At 44.2% G+C, this 21,113-nt stretch overlaps 1 protein-coding gene across 1 annotated transcript in view; it reads left to right on the top strand.

The window, feature by feature from the left end:
- NPHP4 (nephrocystin 4) overlaps window positions 1-21,113 on the top strand; it is a 969,441-nt gene that overhangs the window by 565,118 nt on the left and 383,210 nt on the right. The window contains exons 14-15 of the mRNA XM_085608868.1: window positions 694-845; window positions 15,683-15,874. Coding sequence (XP_085464994.1) covers window positions 694-845; window positions 15,683-15,874 — 344 coding nt within the window. The remainder of the gene's footprint in view (window positions 1-693; window positions 846-15,682; window positions 15,875-21,113) is intronic.

Below are 21,113 nucleotides of genomic sequence, written 5' to 3'. Positions count from 1 at the left end.
AACATGTACACCAAGCAAAAGGCCAAGGGCATGGCCCCTGTTGTCGCGTGGAACAAGATGTTGTGCTGTGTGCCCATCCCCTGTGTGCTGTGACCAGCTCAGGAAGATGAACCACGGCCCCAACAAGGGTCTCTTGAATGGCTGAAACCTCCCTAGACTAAATATTCGTCATGGACTGTTACTACCTAATGTTGATCCTAACAATGCATTATGGCATAGAAATCTCTCTGATATCCACAAACAGTAGAATATCTCCTTATGTGTGAATCCCAGAACACATTTTACAATACATTGTTGTGTGCAAAATGTATTAAATAAACTGAAACATACTTGCTTGTCACCTACAACCACTAAGGTACAAACAAAAGAATATACCCTTTGTAACTTGGCCCCCTAACCAAGAGAAATGTGGTCTGTCTCAGGTCTTTAGCCTAAGAGTTCCCCAGTTAAAACCTGAAACATATTGGCAAGCATGTCAACAATACCATCTTACCAGATCACTTCTTTTTCTAAAACTATGTGTCACATAACGCAACAAAATGTGTACATTGATAAAAAATAAATAGGCTGAAATATAGACAGCTGAACATTCACAAACGCAGTCTTGCAACATAAACAGAACATAAGGACAAATATTTATATTTATTTTCGAAGACCATATATACACATGATTTTTATATTAATTTTTAACAGGAAGTCCCTTGTGGCAGCAGCATAACACACCTGGAGGCTGACCTTAGCCAAACTAATGTGGTCTCCGAGCATTCTCAACCTGAACATCTACGGGAACTTACATTCACTCCAGTGCATGCCCCAATAGTCGCCATGGGAACACAGACTGGAAGGTAAGCATGACGTCGTGAACACAAAGTATTACAAAGTAGTATTACATGCAGAATTCTTACGTGGCACGTAGTGTTTCATTACAATTAGTACTGTTTTCGGTCTTGCAGGATAAATAGACTTTTAGCGCTATTTAAAATAGCTTATGTCAGGATTGTACTGTCTGTATTTGTCCGGGCTCACAATGAATAAACCCAAAAATATTTTATATTCTGTTATGTAATTTTTATTGTAACTTGCTCGAATGCCCGTGGGCGTCATGATGTTAGCTAATCGCAACCAGAAGTAGGCTTAACAGAAACATCTAATAGGAAGAGAACAGCCATGTTTTCAGAGATATCCTACAAAAAGCAAAAGACTGGGCGGTGATCTAATAGAAGATGGAAGCGCGTTCCAGGTTTTGGCAGCGTTAAATTAAAAGCTCTGCCTCCCCTAGTAGTGCACTCAACTCTCAGTTTTGCTACAGTTTTGGCACTAGCTGAGCGTAAAGTTCTGACTGAAGCATACCAAGATTTATTTTTTTAAAGAATCTCGACCTTGATCACACAGGGCCCAATTCACAGAACTAATTTACGACAAAATCCTAAACTTACTACTTTTGGTATTCACAGAAGGCATTTAGTAGTCTTAAATTAGGATTTTGTCTTATGTTAGGATTTTGTCTTAAGTTAGGATTTTGTCTTAAGTTAAACTGAAGTTGAATTTAAGGTTGTCTTAAGTTTAACCTAAGACAAAATCCTAATTTAAGACAAAATACTAATTTAAGACAAAATCTTAATTTAAGACAAAATTCTAATTTAAGACAAAATCCTAATTTAGGACCAAATCCTAACTTAAGACAAAATCTTAATTTAAGACAAAATCCTAATTTAAGACAAAATTCTAATTTAAGACAAAATCCTAATTTAGGACCAAATCCTAATTTAGGACTACTAAATGCCTTCTGTGAATACCAAAAGTAGTAAGTTTAGGATTTTGTCGTAAGTTAGTTTTGTGAATCGGCCCCACAGAGCCTTATAAACAATGCAAAGAGATTAGAAAAGTATCCTTTGCTTAACTGGCAGACAGTGAAATATCCTGATGGAGCTTGACACTGAAGGATATTTGGGAATTTTCAGAAGCAATCTAGCGGCTGCATTCTGCAAGGTTTGGAGTTTGTTTAGGAAATGCTGATGGGCATTCAAGTAGAGCCTTTTGCTGTAGTTAATCTTCGTTAGCACCAGAAAGGTAACAACAGTTTTCTGAAAATTGGCAGGGATGAAAAAAATGATCTGCTTGATCATTCTCAAAGTAAAATAGGCGGCAGAAGTGACTGCATTGATCTGGTCATGATAAGACAGTTGATCAGAACACCAAGATTCTTAGCCACTCTTACAGGGGTGGGAAGTGAACCCATCTCCGAAGGCCACCAGGTCGTGGATCAAAAGGATGGTTGGGGACCAAAAATCAGAAACTCTGTCTTTCCTGAATTTAGTTTCAGGTAGTTCCTAGACATCCAGGAACTGACTGCCCTCATACAGCTGCAGAAATTAGCTGCCAATCAGCTCTCCTCAGTATCTACCTTGACTACAAGTTGAGTATCATCAGCATATGATGTTAGCGAAAAGCCAAAGGATCAGGTCTGCCAGAGGAGTAACGTAGATGTTAAATAAAGTGGGGCTGAGCGAAGACCCCTGGGGTACCCCACAAGGAAGACTATACACACTAGATTCAAACTCATCCCGACGGACGGACTGCTCCCAGCTGATCCTCTCCCTCACCAAGGCCCCCGCCACCGCCAAAACCAACCTACACGAAGGAATGAAGGCCATTGCCGAATGGATGACGAACAGCCGCCTGAAAATGAACTCAGACAAGACAGAGGTCCTCATCATCGGATCCACCCCCTCCGCCTGGGACGACTCATGGTGGCCGGCCGCACTGGGAGCTGCACCGACGCCCACTAACCACGCACGCGACCTAGGAGTCATCCTGGACTCCGCATTGTCAATGACCCAGCAAGTGAACGCCGTCTCCTCCTCCTGCTTCGACAATCTCCGCATGCTCCACAATATCTACAGATAGATCCCCCCCGGTACCAGAAGGACAGTCACCCAGGCCCTCGTCAGCAGCAGACTGGACTACAGTAATGCTCTCTACGCAGGAACCTCAGCGAAACTCCAGAAACTACTACAATGCATACAGAACGCCTCTGCACGCCTCATCCACTACATCCTCCGCCACAGCCACATCACAGCCTACCTGAAAGACCTGCACTGGCTCCCCCTCAACAAGAGGATCACCTTCAAGCTCCTCACCCATGCTCACAAAGCTCTCCACAACACTGGACCAGCGTACCTCAACAAACGACTCACCTTCTACACCCTGAACCGCCAGCTTCATGCTGCTGACCTCGCCACCGTCCCCCGCATCCGCCGAGCGATCGCAGGCGGCAGATCGTTCTCCCACCTCGCCGCAAAAACCTTGAACACCCTCCCCATCCGCCTACGATAGACCCAGGACCTGCTGGCCTTCAGGAGACTCCTCAAGACCTGGCTGTTTGAGCAGTAGCGGCACCCCCCCCAGCGCCTTGAGACCCTCATGGGTAAGTAGTGCGCTCTACAAATGGATTGATTGATTGACTGATTCCCGATTGCAGACAAAGGAGTTAAGCAGCTTTTTAGCATTGCCAGAAACTCCAATCTTGTCTAGCAGATCCACCAGCAACCTATGACTCCCTGTGTCAAAGGCTGCTGATAGATCGAGCAGGACAAGTGCATCACTGTCACCCTGGTCCAAAGTAGCCCTGATTTTTCCATAGTGCAGTCTCAGTACTGTGACCTGCACAGAAGCCAAATTGAGTGTCATCAAGGAGGTTGTCAGCTTGGATATAAGTTGTGAACTGTTTCCTCCTCACTTTTTCAATCAGCTTGGCTGTAAGAAACAGTCAGGAAATTGGATAGTAGTTATTTGAATCAGTGGGTCCAATTAATGTTTTTAAATCGGAGTCAAAACAGTAGCCTTTTTCCACAAGGGCGGGAATGATCTAGAAAAGCATATAATCCGAAAGATGTCAGCCAAGCTGGCAGCAAGGGTCTCCACTGCCAGCGAGGCAATACGTGGTGGGCAGCGGTCACAAGGGGAGCCTGAATTTGTTGTTAAACAGCTATATGTCCTCTTTTTTCATTTGGTAAAGAAATTAAAGAGATTTTCACTAACCATGTTGGTACCGTTCATTCTGATGGATACTCTAACTGAAAATTTCTGACCTGGTGAATATCTCAGATTGGATACAGAAGATTTTCACAGCATAGCCCCCACACACTGGTATTGGACATAGTGCCGCTCAGTGTCAGCCTGTTCTGCCCTGGAGGTGAGCGTCTGAGACACACACACATAAGCACCACCCTTGCCGGCTGATGTAAGTTTATTTCTTTTTGCACATTCATACGTGGATCTGGAGCTAGCTCCCAACTTTTTCATGTCACTTGGGGAGTTTTTTGTCTCCTAAATTCTTCTTTTGCAGTGTACATGGTGACATGCTTCCTCCTAAAACTACAGGGTTTGAACCTTGTAGGGACTATCGCAAACAGATATCTAGAACAGGTGCGTCTCAGGTGTTTGGGTTTGGGCCATGACTTATTAATCCCAAGGCTTTCTGGGAACACAAAGCCAAGCTGTACATTGCTGATACCAAAATAATTTGCGTACGTTTGATTCCTGCTCAAAGTTGAGGACGCATACCCATTCCAGCTGTCTGGGCTGTTCCTGTGACAGGTCTTCCTTGCGTTCAATGTCTCTAGGTAAGTCAAAGAGGAAGAGCAAGAAGGGCAAACGGTACACATCCCAGTCTAATCTCTTCCTTTCTGAGAAGTCGCAAGAATGTCAAGGTACCCCAGTCTCACACCTGGTCCCGCGCCTAGGAGTCAATTCTGCAGCTGATCCCAATGTACCCAGAATTTCCTGAGTTGTTGGTGACTTTGCAACAGATTGAGACTTTCAGAGAAGCTATTTTGCATATTTTTGGAATCGTTTTGGCACCCTTATGGTGCGCCTTTGGACCTCACAGAACTCCGGAAGCCTCCATTCAGATTACCAATGGCAGATCGGCCCTCTGCGTTATCTGTACCTCCTGAACTCATTTTGAGTTCACGTCCTACATCAGAGCCAACTAAAAATCCTGCTCCGAGATCCATGCTGGGTCCAGCCAAATTGACGATGGCCCGATGCTGGAGGACGACGCCACTCCTATTGTCCTTTTGACTCCAAAGTGATCTGCCTCAATCTTGATCAAACTTGTGTCCCGGAACAGTTTCAAACTACCCGTCCCAGTTAATTCTGACTCTGACAAAACATTACCTTTATGTAGGAGTCTCACTCCAGAACTTCAACAACATTTTGGATTAGATTTTAAGCAAAGTCAACCAACACTCGGTAGTGATGGGGATGATGTGGATGAAGTACTCCACAATAAAATGCCAGTTTCTACTTGGACCTTCAAGAGGCCAGTGGGTTTGACACTTTATCCTGTGATGGGTAGGCTTATCCCCCTGGCCCCTCAGCCTCATCCATGTGGTCCTGCAGCTGAAGTCCTTCACTTATGGTTACCTACTATTTAAGTGAAAACCAGTGTGCTTACAGAAGTTTTGCAAACTGGCCAGGCTTTGTCTGCACTCTTGTTACCATTCAACAAAGCCCTGACTGACACTCGTATGAGTACCTGGGCTAAGACTTGCGTTTGCCCACTGGTGAATAGGAAACCTGTTTTATCTTATTGCTGACTCCGGCTCAACACCCATACTCGCAGTGTGCCAGACCTAGTACATCACTCTTTGGTCCATCCCGGTCACCTACACTGGTTCTCTCACATCAACGCATCTGGTGAGCCTAACCAACTCTTGACTCACATGTTATTAGCCACTGGCCCCCATTGCCATCTCGGGGTCTTGATGCATTCTTAGCTTATCTTGTATCCCTTCCTGCTGCTGTCCCGCCCCCCCCCCATGTCCGTTAACATGTCCATTACCTTCTCCACATACTCCCGGCCTCTTTGCCGTGGCCCCTCTCCTGCCTTATCCCGCACCATGGCTAGTCCCAGTTCCGCTGCCTCCAACATGGCAGATGTGCACGTTCCACTCGGGCCTGGGCAGCCACAGTTCTAGCCTCCTTCCGGGATAGGGACACTCTCTGACCCAGAACTTGACCAGCTCAACCTGCCTCAGTCACCGGTGTCGGTCGGGCACTATTCCACTCCGGAACGGACAGAGGGTAGGTCAGCTGCGATTTGCGTTACCCACTATTGTAAGTACATGTCCTTCTCATTCTTCCGTTTTTGTCTCCCGATGCTCTGCTTTCTCACAGCGTCTTTCCCTTCGATCCCGCAGAGGTCGGACGTAGAGCCACTGAGCGTCCTGGACCTCCGGAGTGATTGACTCCGCTTACATCGCCTTATGCTGGTAAGTGCACTTTTCAAAGGGGTCCCATCCACACGGCCACATCATAGCACTATCCGTGATAGCTCTGCCCTTTGCACCTCTGATAATTAGCCACGCCGTTACGGGTCACCATCGACTCCTGGGGGACACCCTTGGGTTTGTGTTTACTTATCTAGGGCCACTGTTTGTTGACAGGCTATAGCTAATTTCACCAACTTTGAGGCATGAGTGAGAAGCATGTTTATGGTGTCTCTCATATTCCCACACAAGAATACATAGATGTTGTATATCTAGTCCACAGTGCACCAATAGTTATGCACACAGCCAGATTTACAGGATAGCATGTCGTACCACTTCTGGATATCTATGCTACCGTTAATGAATGATGTTGGCATGTACTGCTTTTGATTTCATCCCTTGTGCCCCCTGTCTCCCCACCCCCTCTTTCTTGTCCCCTCTCTCCTATAGGTTCCTACTGAGAGGCTCACCTTGTGCTGGTTCCAAATCAGACTAATCTAGTCACGGTTGGTGTAAATTGCCCCTCAGTGAGTAGTTAGGAGGTGTTTTTTTAGGTCCTGAAGAAATGACATGATCTTAGAGACACTAGAGACCATGAAACATGTTGACCGACATTCTTAGTTGAAAGCTTGACGAAATTGATAGACTCTACTCTTGCAAGTATTGCATATTATTAACCATGACATGGAACCCGCTAATTAAACTTGGTTCAGTTGGTTCCCATAGTCATTTTTAATTCACAGCATTCCCACACTCTACTCACCTCTATATATATACCTCACACCAAACACACCCACTTCATCATCGGCCAAGACCACAGGCAAAAAGATAACCCGCAAAGATCCCCCCTGCGCGGCCCTTTGGGCATTGCAGTGCCATCCCGAGTAGCTGCCCTATGATGAAACATGACATCCTTCGGGGTGTGTGAGGGCCCTTCTTCCTAAAGGAGCACTCACCTCGCTTAGGACCTGAATACCCATTTTATCCCCTCTTCTTCGGCAGGAACAGCACATCTTTTTGTTTTCATAGGAGACCTGCTCCATTTAATCCTGCTTTCCTGAAACAACAACCTTTGCCTGTGAGCCTGGTAGATCAGGCATCTTTCAGCAGGATTAATCACAACTCATTTCCTGTGACAACTGCCAGAGAGTCTAAAAGAATTGTGGCATTTGGAAAACTAATGTTCTCCTTCCTCATGATAGCACTTTGGTCAGTCAACACAAGCTATTTTCTGGGTTTAGTTTTTCCCACGCATTATGTGGCATGCTTTCTGAGATCTTGCTTGCAGTCCCAAAGGAATGCCATACCAGTCTGGCGCAAACTATTCAGGATGGGCATAACTTCACAAAATGTGACATCAGATTGGGACTGGTCATTATTAATTGCTTAGGCTTGGCAGTCAGGACTAGCGTGGTGTTCCGGCACCACGTATGGATGATTTCATAGCGCATCTCTGGTGATGTTCAAGCATCACTCATGGATGTACCTTTTCACGGTTGTTGCCTATGTGGTAAGAATGCTAATTCCACTTTGGAGTGCTTCACAGAAAGCAGAGTCGCAGTGCGCACCTTGGCCTTCCCCAGTATCCCCAACAATTTTATCTCTTTCAAAGCCTCACCAGGTGTTTGTGCTGTAGGTAACTCCAAGGCCTACTGCCCAAACAGCCGATACCTAGTCCTTTCTGGGTTGAAGCAAGATCATTAAATGTACATTTACATTTAACACCTTCCCCGTTCATTGAATTCACCCCAATACATCGAGTTGGCTACATAAGGAATCTGTAAATATTAGGTGGGATAATCCTCGCCTCCATGTCCTTAATAGAATTGAAGCTTTCCATTACGTCAGCTAAGAAATTTTTCATTCTGTGCCAGGACCCGGAGGCGAGGATTAGGGCAGCCAATGGTAGGACTAAATTAGACAAGTGCAGGGCTTACAACGTTATTAGATTGGTAGACCAAAGCCGTATTGATTACATCTTGTTGGACTTAAAGATATGGCATAAGGTAAAATAATTAGTGGTTGGCGAAACATTAGAAAGTGACCATAATTCTCTTTGCCTTTCAATGCCACCATTGTGGGTTACCTCAACAGTTTTGGTAGAGACTCAGGGGCTGGTAACGAAAAATGTTTGTCCTTTCAATGATAGGCTCCGTCTCGAATGGCACAAGCTAGCCACTAATCAGGATAAATTAAGGGGCATGCATAGTGACCTGGTGACCTTTACAGCTGGAGCTGCAGCATTGGAGGCAGCAGCAAAAGGAAGGTTGAAAGTAACAAGTATCCACCACCGCTTCTTTAATCGATTGGGCCATCACTTCACAGTTGCAAAGCATACTAAGGTTCTGAGGTCTTCTAAGAATAGGAAACAGACATTGTACAGCAAGGCTTGCTGATACAGTAGAACACTATTACTACATGCAATTAAAGCTAAAGACCTAGAGGGGACAAGTAATTCCAGGAATGCCTAAAAGTTGTAACTGTGTAATGCCAAGAGGGACTGGGATGAAGCTAGATGGCAGTCCCTTAAGGATGCATGCCAATTCAGAGACAGTAAAAAATTCTGGTCACTGATGGCATGCTGACCAGATAATCATATTCCTTCCTCTGCTTGGCACACCGATTTCTCCAACTTGTACACTGATTGTGAAGTGCCCCCATCTCCCATATTGTCACCTACAAGGAACTCTGAAATTAATAAGGTCCTTTCTTTTCAGTAATATATCTCTCCCGCAATTAGCCCTATCGTCCCGTCTAAAGCACCGGGCCCTGATAGGATACCCGGTGACCTTTTCCTGCGGGATATCCCCGGTTGGACGCAATACATGTATATATTATTTAATGCTATAGCTGATGGTGCCCCTAGCTCAGATTCCTGGAAAGGAGCAGAGGTTGTACCAGTATTTAAAAAAGATAAGTCCTCTCCCTGCAACTATAGGCCAATTAGCCTTATTGATGCAATACTGAAGGTTTTCAGTAGTGCTTTGTTGGGCAAAATACAGGAATGGGCTAATGATAATGACATTTTGTCCCCATTCCAAGCAGGGTTTAGAGAGAAAACAGGGACCTTAGATCAGGTGTCCCGGTTTCTTCTCCTCTGCTGGAATACAGTGATAATTGGGAAAGGTAGCTTGTATGTAGATCTCAAGACGGCATTTGACCTAGTACCAAGGCAGAATCTGTGGCAAACTCTTAGAGATTTAGGCCTGCCAGAGAAAATTGTAGCTCTACTTTTTCGCTTGCACAAAGAAAATATTGCTAGGGTTCGCTGGGGCTTGCAAGACCAGCTTACCGATCCAATCTCTGTTAGCAAGGGTGTCCTCTAGGGCTGTGTATTGGCCCCAACACTTTTGTCATTGCTTATTAATAATGTGGTACAATTCCTCAGCGCAAAACCGGCGTATGCTCCTATATTGGGGGTGGGGGGGGGGGGAGTAGTTACTCTGCTCTTTGCTCACGATACTCTGCTGGTATCTAAAACACCTGGAGGGTTACAACAGCTACTAAACCAGTTCCAAGAATTCTGTGACATTAAAGGTTTAATAATTATTACAACTAAAACTACATTTAATGCCCTGAACCCTCACAAATCGTATCAGGTTTGCCCCCAGGCTTAAAGGCACACAGCTTGAGAGGGTCAGCGCCTTTGACTACCTAGGCATAAAGCTAGCTGATAATCTGGGAAACCCCATATACATAAGATGGTCCTGAAGCATAAACAGTTGGCTGCGGTTTTAGGGAGAGAACACTGATTATCATATACCAAACCCATTGGGCCAGCTTTGCTGACTTATAATGCTAAATTGATGAGCTCTACGATGTATGGTGCAGAATTATGGGGTTTGGAATGCATAGAGGAGCTAAGTAGCCTAGACTCTTAATTTTTAAGAAGCCTAGGGATGCTATCCCAGAGTACTTCCCTTGTTCCGCTAATGTTTGACATGGGCAGACATTCTTTTGCCTCCAAAGCTAGATTGCTTCCTTTGCTGTTTTGGCTGAGGGTTAAGATGACCTCTGAATTCTTGCCATATGCATGTGCTTTGGAGGATGTAAAAGGTAGGGATACAGCTAATAAGATCAGAATTAAGAACCTGCTTACAGCTATTGGGATGGGTGATGTATGGGAGGCCAATGATCCCACTTTGCTCCCCCAGGAAATGTGATGTGAAGAAAGCCTACTGGGGATGGGTAATTCAGGAGGAAAAGAGTAGTGGTGTTCGGAGGAAGCTCACTCTAGACTTCATGGCCCACAAATTAGACTGCTCCCTAGAAGGATATCTTGACTTCATAGAACACCTGAGGGATAGGAAATTGTACATCTAGTTCAGGATTGGCACATTGCCCCTGAACGATTTTACTTGTAAATGGTCCTGTAAGAATGGGGTTGCTCTCAGCTGTCCTGCTTGTGGACATTACCAAGAGACCCTAGCCCACGTAATGTTTGTCTGTCCATGGTATGTGACGCAGAGAAAAAATTGGCGTACTCCAATTTGCAAGCTACTGGGAACTGATAATTACAGAGTGGTACTGAGGACCCTGAAGTCTGATGCCAGGTCACTGTTTGCTTGTACCGTGGCAAAATTCTGGGGCCAAACGTGGGGCATTAGAGGCAGGGTCCAGAGGGTGAACTCTAAGTAAAGCCCTTACCAAATTTCCCAAGTTTTAGTTTTATGATTGTTTTATTGCACCCGATGAATTCTATACACTGATGGATTTTAATTCAGTTTTATTATTCCTATATTGTATCTTTTTTTTTTTCCGTTTCTTTAAAGTGAACCATTGGATGGTATTGGAGAGGAAAAGCAAATGCTAACAACCACTGACTGTATTAAGTGTAAATATTTTTTTTATTGCACAACTGGGCACTTTATCTAAGGCTACCAACCCAATACTGTTGTAATTTATTTTATTGGCTTTTAATAGGTTATTGCATAAATTGCACAGATTTTTAGATTGTCAAGAGAGAATGTAGAAATGATGGAACCTGAAACATTACAGTTGCACATTTTTATGATTTCACTAGGCATTTGATTAAGACATCCATTTTACTGTATTACTTCAGCACCATTGTCATATTGTATGCAAACGTTTATGACTTGATGTTGAAATAAGTAATTGAATGGTATAAAAAGAGGCCGCAGACCGATTGTAAATTGAAACAGTCCTCTGTAAATTGAAACAGTCCTCTGACCCTGCGCCTGTAACTGTTCTCCTGGCCGCTCTGTTCAATTAAACAAACTGTTCCTGTTTTGTCAAATGCCTCTTGTCTTTTTCAAGTTATTTCATGTTCAAGCAACAGCTCCAAGGGAACCTATCAGATTCCATGTAGGTGTCTGTGGAGACCTCAAAAGATTGGCAGTGGTGGCTGCTTGACCGCAAATGGACAAGCGGCAGATCCTTTTTTTTACACCAGCCTGAGCTGACCGTGGTGACAGATTCATCATTGCTGGTTTGCAAGGTCATCTGGGAGGGGTGGCCATCAGAAGACTCTGGCCTCTGGTGGAAAGCGGCTGCACATTAACCTGTCGGATTTGTGGGCTATTGGAAGCCTTCCTTCCGTCCATCAAAGGAAAGCTGTTTGAGGTTCTCAAAGACAGCATCACCACAATATAGGATTGCAACAAACAGGACAGGGTAGGGTCTTATGCCATGTGCCAGGAGGCTGTGCACCTATGTAACTGCTGAAAATTCAGGGCATTTTCCTTGTCATGCACACTTGGCAAGATTGTTAAACATGCCAAAGCAGACATACTCAGTCGGTGACGCCTAGTGGTTCATGAACTCTGAGGTGACATGGATTCTTCCAGCAATGTGGTAGAACCCTGGCTCGATCTCTTTGCCATCACTGAGAATGTGCAATGTCAGTGCTTTTGCACGCTGGCATACCCAAGAAGGCTCTCTCAAAGAAACTCATTCCACCTATTGTAGAGCACAGGATTCCTACATGCCTTCACGCCTCCTTCTCTCATTGCCTTTCGTTTTGAACAAGAACAGGAAAAACCAGGCTCATGTCATCTTAGCAGCTCCCAGTTGGCCAAGGAGAGTGTGGTTCCCAGAACCGCAGGGCATGAGCTTCTGTCCTCCGTTCAGATGATCGGTTCGGGAGGATCTTCTGTAACAGCACCAGGACAGAGTTTGCACCCAGGCTGTGCAATTTGCTCTTCTATGCATGGAGAATAAGCAGTAGCAGTTGACTGCATTTGATCTCCCTCCCGAAGTTGCGGACGTCATCCTTGCTGTCAGGCGTCCTTCTACAAAATCTGTTTGCACCACTGCTGAGACAAGATTGTGGCCTGGTATGGCACCCACAATATGGATGCATTGTAGGCCAAACTGTCAGATAAATTGCTGTTTGTTTTGCATTTGTCGTAGCAAAGGCTCTCAGTGGGCACTGTGAAAGGATATTTGTCCGCCCTTTCGGCTTTGTTTTGTATTTTTAGGACCTCACATCCTTTTTAAATCACTGGCTGTGACGAGATGCCTTAAAGGCTTAACTTCAGTTATTTCCCAAAACCTTTTGTGATGCCTAATTGGGAACTTAATTTGGTCCCTACTTTTTTCTTGTTCACCCCCTTTGAGCCTCTGCTTTTTGAGTGAGTGAACTTCCGGCTCTTTAGGTTCAGCCACCCCACATCACCTTTTTTCCTTGACAAACTGCTGCTGGGGACTAAAGCAGCCTTTTTGCAAACGGTTGTGACTCCTTTTCATGTTGGACAGACTTTCTGTCTTGTTTTTAGGCTTATCCTCAGGGTTGTGCCGTTGCTCAGAGGGGTCCACCTCTCGACAGCCCCAAGTCTGGATACTTGGTATAGCCCAGACTCTTGGGATGGTCAAGCAGAAGAAGGAAAGGTTGGGCACTGCTGGGAGGGAGATCTGTGAAGGAAGAGAGAGTTGTTAGACACTCTTTTTGCATGTAAGCCACTATCAAAGCCAGCAAGCAAGACTAAACTTGTCTACGAGACACACATAAGCTACCTGTAAAAGAAAATAATCAGCCCAGTAAAAGGGAGTTGAGAGGGTGTATTCTAGTTTCCAATACGAGTGCTGTGAAGAAGACAATAAACAAGAAAACAGAACGGAGATATAGATTAACACCTCCTTCAGCGATAACACTTGTTATACTCAAAAGGCAATACTAAATACTTTGACCAACACACCTACCCTTATTAGTGGGTTGGAAAGAATCACAGAGGACAGGAGCATCAGATTTCCAGACACCCAATATTGGCCCCCCGTTAAAGAATACAAAAAAAAGAACAAATGCAACTTCAAGAAATGGGAGATCTTTCACTCCCTATACATCAAATAAATGTCACAAATAATCTCCTCCGCATGAGTCGCGTTTCGGGACTCGCCAACGGAGAAAACGAGAAAGAATCTCTGCTCACTTCACGGGGCGAGAGGGATTGGGTATAAGCTTCCGCTTCTCCTGCTGAATCCCCGTAATGAGTCCGCAACACAGCCGGTCTCGCCAACAGGGGAGGAAAAGCTGCGCCAGGCATGCAAGCACAGCAAACACAGAGAGTTCTGTCTAACGACTGCACATGATTAGGAATCTAATAGTTGGTGCATTAAGCACCCTTACTGGACCGCGACCTCTGCTGTGGAATCCCAAACGCCTGTCTGCACTCGAATATTCGGCAGTACGATGAAGTCTTTTTCTGGCTATATCCATGTTTCCTGACGGCGCGCACAAAGCAGCGTGCTACGTCAGGAACGGAAGTCATGCTGGGAATTAGAGTTCCCTATACAAAGGTGTGACTCCCTTCTCTTCCGACTCCCACTACATAGCCTGTGAGTGTTCGCGGGGACGGTGCGACCTGACACTTTCACTCTTCTGATATTCTATCCTCCACCTCACCCCTCAAAAGAGGATGAGACACTCCATTGATTAGCCCCCAAAAGAGTTGTTGAATTCTTACATCGATTGGTCCAAAGGTCATTAGGTGGACAATCAACTGTTTGTTGGGTTCTCTGGGACAAAGATTGGCAAGGCAGTGTAGAAAACAACTTGTCATATCAAAATGAATAGTCTTCTGTTTTCAGGTCTGATACACATTGGCTAAGAAGCAACCTCTAGAAGGCCTGAGGTCTTATTCCACCAGCGCAAAGGCAGTCACCACTGCAGTGCCCATTCTGGATACCTGTCAGGCCTCAAAGTGGGCGTCTATGCACACATTCAAGAACGAATACTACCTTGACCGTCAGTTTTGACAGGAAAGGGATTCCTCCCATGCAGTCCTGCAGGATTTTTTGATCTTACGCATTCCACAGGCCCAGCAGTTTTATGAGGTACTGTTTTTTTGTATCTGCTCACAAGTTGAGGATTCTACTGTTAGAATTATCCATCAGAAGAACAAGTAAATTACATTTGCTAACGCTTTTACTGGTGGGTACTCTATCTAATTGCAGACTCCTCACTGCCCTCCTGCATCCACAGTTCAGTGAAATATATTGTTTTGCTCCATCCAGAAAGGTCTCACATTAGGGATCTACACACTGGTACACCTGATTGATTGTTGGGCTCTGTGTCTGAGCATGCGGACAGTTAAAAGAAAGAAAATGTCAGTGCACAGGAATGCTACTTATATGCAGCTCAGGCTGTCACTTTTGGGCGGGAAGTGGATGATGCGGAGCCTTACAATACATCCTACTGGCATGTGGGCTCTATGCTATAAAACTCTTCAAGTGGTCTATGCTGTAAAAATCTTACAGATCTTGTCTGGCTCCTGAGGATATTCATAAGGTGAACAATCTGCAGTTAGATAGACTATCTACTAGATAGAACGTTACCGAAGGTAAGTAACTAACTTGTTCTTCAGGTTACTTACCAAATTCTCAAATGCTTCAAATAATTTTGTGTGATTTATAAATATAACGCAAGTGTGATGACAAGAAATATGGGTGAGACCAATTTTTGAAGGTATCACTTGTTTGTTTTTCTCACTTTATGCTCTGATTAATATGCTTTCACTACTGTCCTAGTGCAGTTCCCCACTCCTGTACCATTGGAGAAAGAAAGGTGTGATCATGGACCTCAAACGCTTTCCTATTGATTGCTCAGATGGTGCAGAGTTGGACAGAAAAAGCTTATATTTCAAGGTTTTAATGTCTATAAATGACTTCTTAGTCTTGCTGTAAACCATGGAATGTGTGATCTTCTTCTTGAGCCATGCACAAAAACAGTTTGTTTTTTCGAATGTGCGTAAATATCAGCCTATTGTTTTAAATGTTGACATATTAACAAGGGAATTTCATACCTCTCCTCAATTTCATTTGTTGAAAGTCTAACAAGTTTTCATTACTTGCAAGCCATGGACTACCAGAAGCCTAAAAGAGTGTGCATTCTGACAAATAATATTTTTCAGGCACTATTTTAACATTAAAAAATGCATTTTCTTTCACAGCACGGCTTCCATCCTGTCCCGAGCTTCTCTAGCCCGCTTTCACACAGCAGGGTTTCCAGATATCTTGGACTGCAACAATGAGGTTGCAGAAGTGGTAGATCCCGCTGATCCTGTAAAATTTAGCCCTCAAATGGAAGAAGCAGATCATCTGCAGTGCAATGAAATTATTTTGCAGTTTCTTGCTTACAGCAGGTAAGAAGGGGAATGTCTTATTGTTGAGTTTGCATATTCCCTCTAAAAATGTAATTTGTGGCAAAAGTGGTGATATACCCGTATTCAAAATATTGCATGACTTCAGAATATTCCTCAAATTATAGATTTAAGTCCCTCAGACAGAGCGTATATCGTTCATTCTAAAGTTTAGAGGCTTAAGTGGAAGAGGGGTTGGAAGGAGAAATTATACAGAATTACTGTCCTACACATTGGTCATACAGTTAGGTTGAATGTTTTGAGTAAACAAAATATTGATACAGATTGTCATAAGCAAAGTCTTTTTAGCTCAAATGGAGATGTCAACATTATTTGTGCTGATGGAAGAAATCTATGCATTGAATAAACAGACAAGGAAGTGATAATCATGCCATCTTTGCCCAAAGTTTTTGACTACCAAGTCCTGTATTTACTGCTAGATTTGCATGGTGCAAGAAAATAAGTGCTGAATTGAAGATAAAAACAAACCGCACAAAGCACAAGGGCTGAATTGAATATTCATATTTTGATGTAAACGCTTTTAAAGAGGAATCAAGAACATGCTGATTAACATTCTGACCACAAAAAGGAAAAATTACTGTTGGCCAGAAGACTCGGTGCTCTATGATGTTATCTACTCAAATTTGCCTTTGGCCACATTTCCTGCCTCAAACATTATGCCATTGACTGACATTGTGCCTCCAGTACTTCACGCTTTCCTGTTGCACTTGTATTAATATTTCTGTGTGCACTTGAAGCCACTGATCCTTAAGTTTACCTTATTTGCATCTCTAAGAATTGCTTTGACTCATGCAAAATGTCCGCTGTAACTGCAACCTTTTTTCTGCTATCTCTTTATAGTCACAGCACTAAAATTGCTGATTTGTCACAGGGCTCCCTATCCTGCCAATAAGAGTTAGCAGAGTTGAACTCTGCTTAGCCCACTCACTGCCCTAACTATTGCCATTGTTGGGACCGCATTTCCACAGTATCTGTGTCCTCCTTCATGTCTTCCCCTCCCTGTTCCTGCACATAAGTTGCTGAAGCGTGGGAACTCCTCTCCTACTGAATGGTCGGTGGTCTCTGTTTCCACACAATCCCATGCTAGATGATGGTCCTCCCTGGGGAAGAATTCACTGGGGCACTGTCCTCTCAGTGCGCTGTAACTCCCTAGGGGTTTAACAGATGAACGTCAGACCTCAGGAAGGTTTTGCTTGGCCTAATAGCACTGCAGACTCGCCGGACAACTCTCCCATGAGCGGAGAAACGAAATGCAGCTTTCTCAGGCCGGGTAGGGTCAAATTTGATGGAGTTTCTTGCACTTCACTCCTGGCGCAGGGCACTAGCATTGGGGGCATTTTTAGGACCTCACTGTCTGTAAAGGTTTAGTAATTTTAATAGTCCTCTCACACCTCTCATAGCTTAAACTAGGGGAAGAATCTATCCATTTCTATGGGCCATAAAGCAGACTATTTGATTTTCAAAATCAAACTCCCAAAGTGGGAGTTTGTTTTTGAAAAACAAGGAACTAATGGGCACCACACAATGTCAGGGTCATTATTTTAATATTTCTCTTTGGCACCACCAGATTTTCTCTGGCAGTGGCAGGAATTAAACAAGCATTGGCAATGCCAGTTGGTCTCGGCATATTAATGAGTTTAGTGGTGTAGTTGCTATTATAAATATATTCATATACTGTGTTTAGTATCAGATGAATAAGTTAGCAGGTTAGCAATGACTTCGGAAGTAGCAGAATAGTAATGCAGAAGTTTTAGTACTCAAGCAGTTACAGCAGGAGCAATATAGTAGTGATAGCAGTCAACAGAGCATTGCTAGTAGTGTTAGCAGAAGAGCAGCATGAGCAAAGTTAGTATGATAGCAGTGTCAGCGGATTGAGCAGTTTAGCAATAACAGTAATATAAGGAGAACAAATACAATTTCACCAGGGGAATAGTAATAGGAGTAAGATTACAGAAGTAACAGTGGGACAGTATTGTGAGCAGCATTATTAGAGTAGAACTGCACTAACAGGAGAACAATAATAAAAGCATTAGGAGAGCAGGAACAGCAGTGGTATTTGTAGAGCTTTAATAGCAGAGTTATCATGAGAGTTGTGACAGAGGTTCTAGGTAAGCAGTAACTGCATTATTAGCAATAGACAGCTACAGCGGTATCAGTAGTTATCAGGATAGCAGTAACAGCATTAACCACTTATGGAAAGCTAATTGTTCATCTGACTCTAAATGTGGTAGGGGAGCCAAGAGTTTGAAGGACACATTTGTGGTAGAGTACCCTGTCCACCAAACTCTAAATTTTACCGTATGTGCTTTCATCACCTCACCAGGTCAATGCACATCCTTCCAACTGGTACACAGCTCTGCACTAACTAAATGTTCAGTGCCTCAGCACTGATGCTATGAACATTGACAAGAGATAAACCTGTTACAAGGGTCACTGCTTGTTCTAACTCTGAAGGAGGCAGTACACCAATACGCATACCACGGTCTGCTTGCCTCATGTGGAAGAACAGCAGGGTACCAATGGTTCTACAGGGCTGCCAAAATAATGTTCAGATCATGTATGCTTACCCAGTAATACTGGAGGAATTATGCATCCCAATGAGGCCTCAGTAAACACAAGATTAGGCATACAGCTCAAGCTCCACCATTTTCTACCCTGCACTGACACTGTTATGGATTCATGTGGGAATGACTCTCACCGGCCCTCAGGTGAGAGGGACAAGCCTCTCTTTACCTCACTTTTTAGGTCACTACATCCTAAAGGTCTAGTTGCATGCCCTCTTAGGATCTCGGACCCTCACCACACAGGCTGGGGACTATGGTTGCCACAAGCCTTGCAGGGTGATAGGAATTCCCTGCAGAAATAACAGTCCATTCAACCCCTCGTCTGCCCCTGACCTGGTTCTTCTCTGGCTCACCAGAGTCCAGCACCCCTGCCTCAGCCATCACGCTAAAGTCAACCACCACCACCTAACCATGTTCAAAAGGCTGATGACTCCCCTATGAAGATCATACAGCACACACTCTTTAGCAGCCCCAACCACTGGAATCCCCCTGAGAATGCTTGCCCATCTGTCCTTCACAAGAATAGGATTCACTTCCCCTACTCGGGTGCTCTCAGGCCCCAGTGTTCAGCATTAAGTGCCTCTGCACAGGGAAGTCCTCATCAGCAGTAGTTGGATTTCCTTGGAGGCGCCTGTGGACCACTGGTGATGGCTGATTACTGATCACCTCAATTGCAGGACGCCTTTTTACGCTCCACCAGCAGTAGCCACTGTGGTGATAGATGACTCCTTCCTAGATTGTGGTGGTTGTCATCTTGATGTGGTAAGCAGCAGTTCTTAACCTGTGGTCCATGGATCCCGGGGATCCCCAATGCCTACTGGGGGGGGGGTCCGCAACTGTTTACATAATTAAATGTTATATATAAAGAAGGAAAATTGAAATTGGGAAAATGTTCTCAAGTGTGAAGAAATTTAAAATAGAAGGCTAAAAACTAATTTGGTATCATCCGATCGATTCATTAGAGCAGTGCAAATGCATCAAACAGAATCTAGTATGGGTGGCCTCAGTTGAATTTAGAAAAGCTCCACCCTTCCCATTAAGATTTGGATTTCTTTATATTTGTTTGTGAATTAAATAAATTGTTTCCTCATTTGTGTATTTGTTTGGTGAATACTTGTTTCATTGTGTATTGTTTTGGGATTCAATTAATCAAAAATGCATAGGCCAGAACCCCTGGCTTCCAGTTATGTCTCAGTCGGGGTCCCTGATTCCAAACAATATTTCACTAATGATTAAATGGGCATCCACAGAAATCAAAAAGTTAAGAACCACTGCTGTAGAGATCAGAGGCCTTGGATGACCCTTGGACAGAAATCTCAAGCTTCACGTGACCCACCTTGCCCTCAAGACCCATCTGCCATCCAACCTAGGTCATATAGATCATTACAGGCAACCGGACTGCGATGTAGTACAACAACAAGCAGGATGAAATGAGTTTGTGCCCCCTATTCATAGAGACACTGAAGCTGTCATCTTCAACTAAGGCTCATGATGTCTAGCTGCTAATGAATCATCAGACAGGCACCCTGAATGTGTGGGCTGACAATCTCTGGTAGCATCAGCTTGCAGACCATGTGTGGCGTATTCTCCTTGAAGAGGTTCATGCCACATTCGCCCTCTGAGACACCCCTTTGCGCCAACTTTTTGGAACTCACAAAAAGATTGCCTGCTGTTCTATGCCCTGCAGTTTATGCTGCAAAGAACACTGCAAGATGCTTTCTGTCTGAGGAGGGGCTTTGATTTCTACTACCCCATTCCACCCATCCCTCTGGTTCCTTGGTTTAAGAATTGGCTGCCTCCTATTTAATCCTCCTGGATTTTTCTTTTTTTAGACTACCTAATTAATGCACTTCTGTCTTGAGTGAGTCTCACAACCTGCATCTCACTCACTGTACGCTTTGTTATAAACGATTGAGAGTGTTACCTGCCAGTGTCTACCTTTTAAGATGGTGTCTGAGCAGCGAGGGTAAGAGGTTCAGGGTTGTTTGCATGTGAACAGGTGCACATACTTTTGTACACACAGTTATGGCCTGAGTGTGTGAGACTGCCATCTAACTCAGCCCAGTGTCTGACAGATAGCCTGTTGAAGAAGCGACCCTTCAGGGATCAGTAAAGACATAGGCAGAGCTTATATTATCAGTTGGACCTAATGGTATGCATAGGGTTGTTACTGAAAGGTCTGTGGGCCAGATGTACCACCCTAAATTGAATGCGCAAATGGGTTTGTGACCCGTTTGTGCCTGCAAAATGTTACAGGCCATGTACAATTCCTAGCGATTTGCAATTTTTTTTGCGACTCGCTAATTAGGAATTGCGAGTTGCTATTAGGAAGGGGCATGCCAAGGGTGTCCCTTCCTAATAGCGAGTCTCTACCCTATGTAAGAATGTTTTGCGACCGCTATTGCGGTCGCAAAACACTCCTCGCAAGTTACCGCCCTCTTCGAGAGGGTGGTAATGGAGTCGCAAATGGGAAGGGGTCCCCAGGGAACCCTTTCCCCTTTGTAACTGGCTCCAAAAATCTTTGTTAAGGGTAGGCAGTGGTTCCAGGGACCACTACCTGCCCTTAAAAAAATGAAACCAGAACATTTCATTTTTTCTATTTTAAATGCATCCCATTTTCCTTTAATGAAAACGGGCTGCACAAAATTTTTTTTTTA

This window comes from Triturus cristatus, chromosome 1_2, assembly GCF_964204655.1.
Source record: "Triturus cristatus chromosome 1_2, aTriCri1.1, whole genome shotgun sequence".
NCBI classification, from domain to species: domain Eukaryota; kingdom Metazoa; phylum Chordata; class Amphibia; order Caudata; family Salamandridae; genus Triturus; species Triturus cristatus.
Note: the sequence above shows the minus strand (reverse complement) of the source record. Positions and strands in the feature narration are given on the sequence as shown.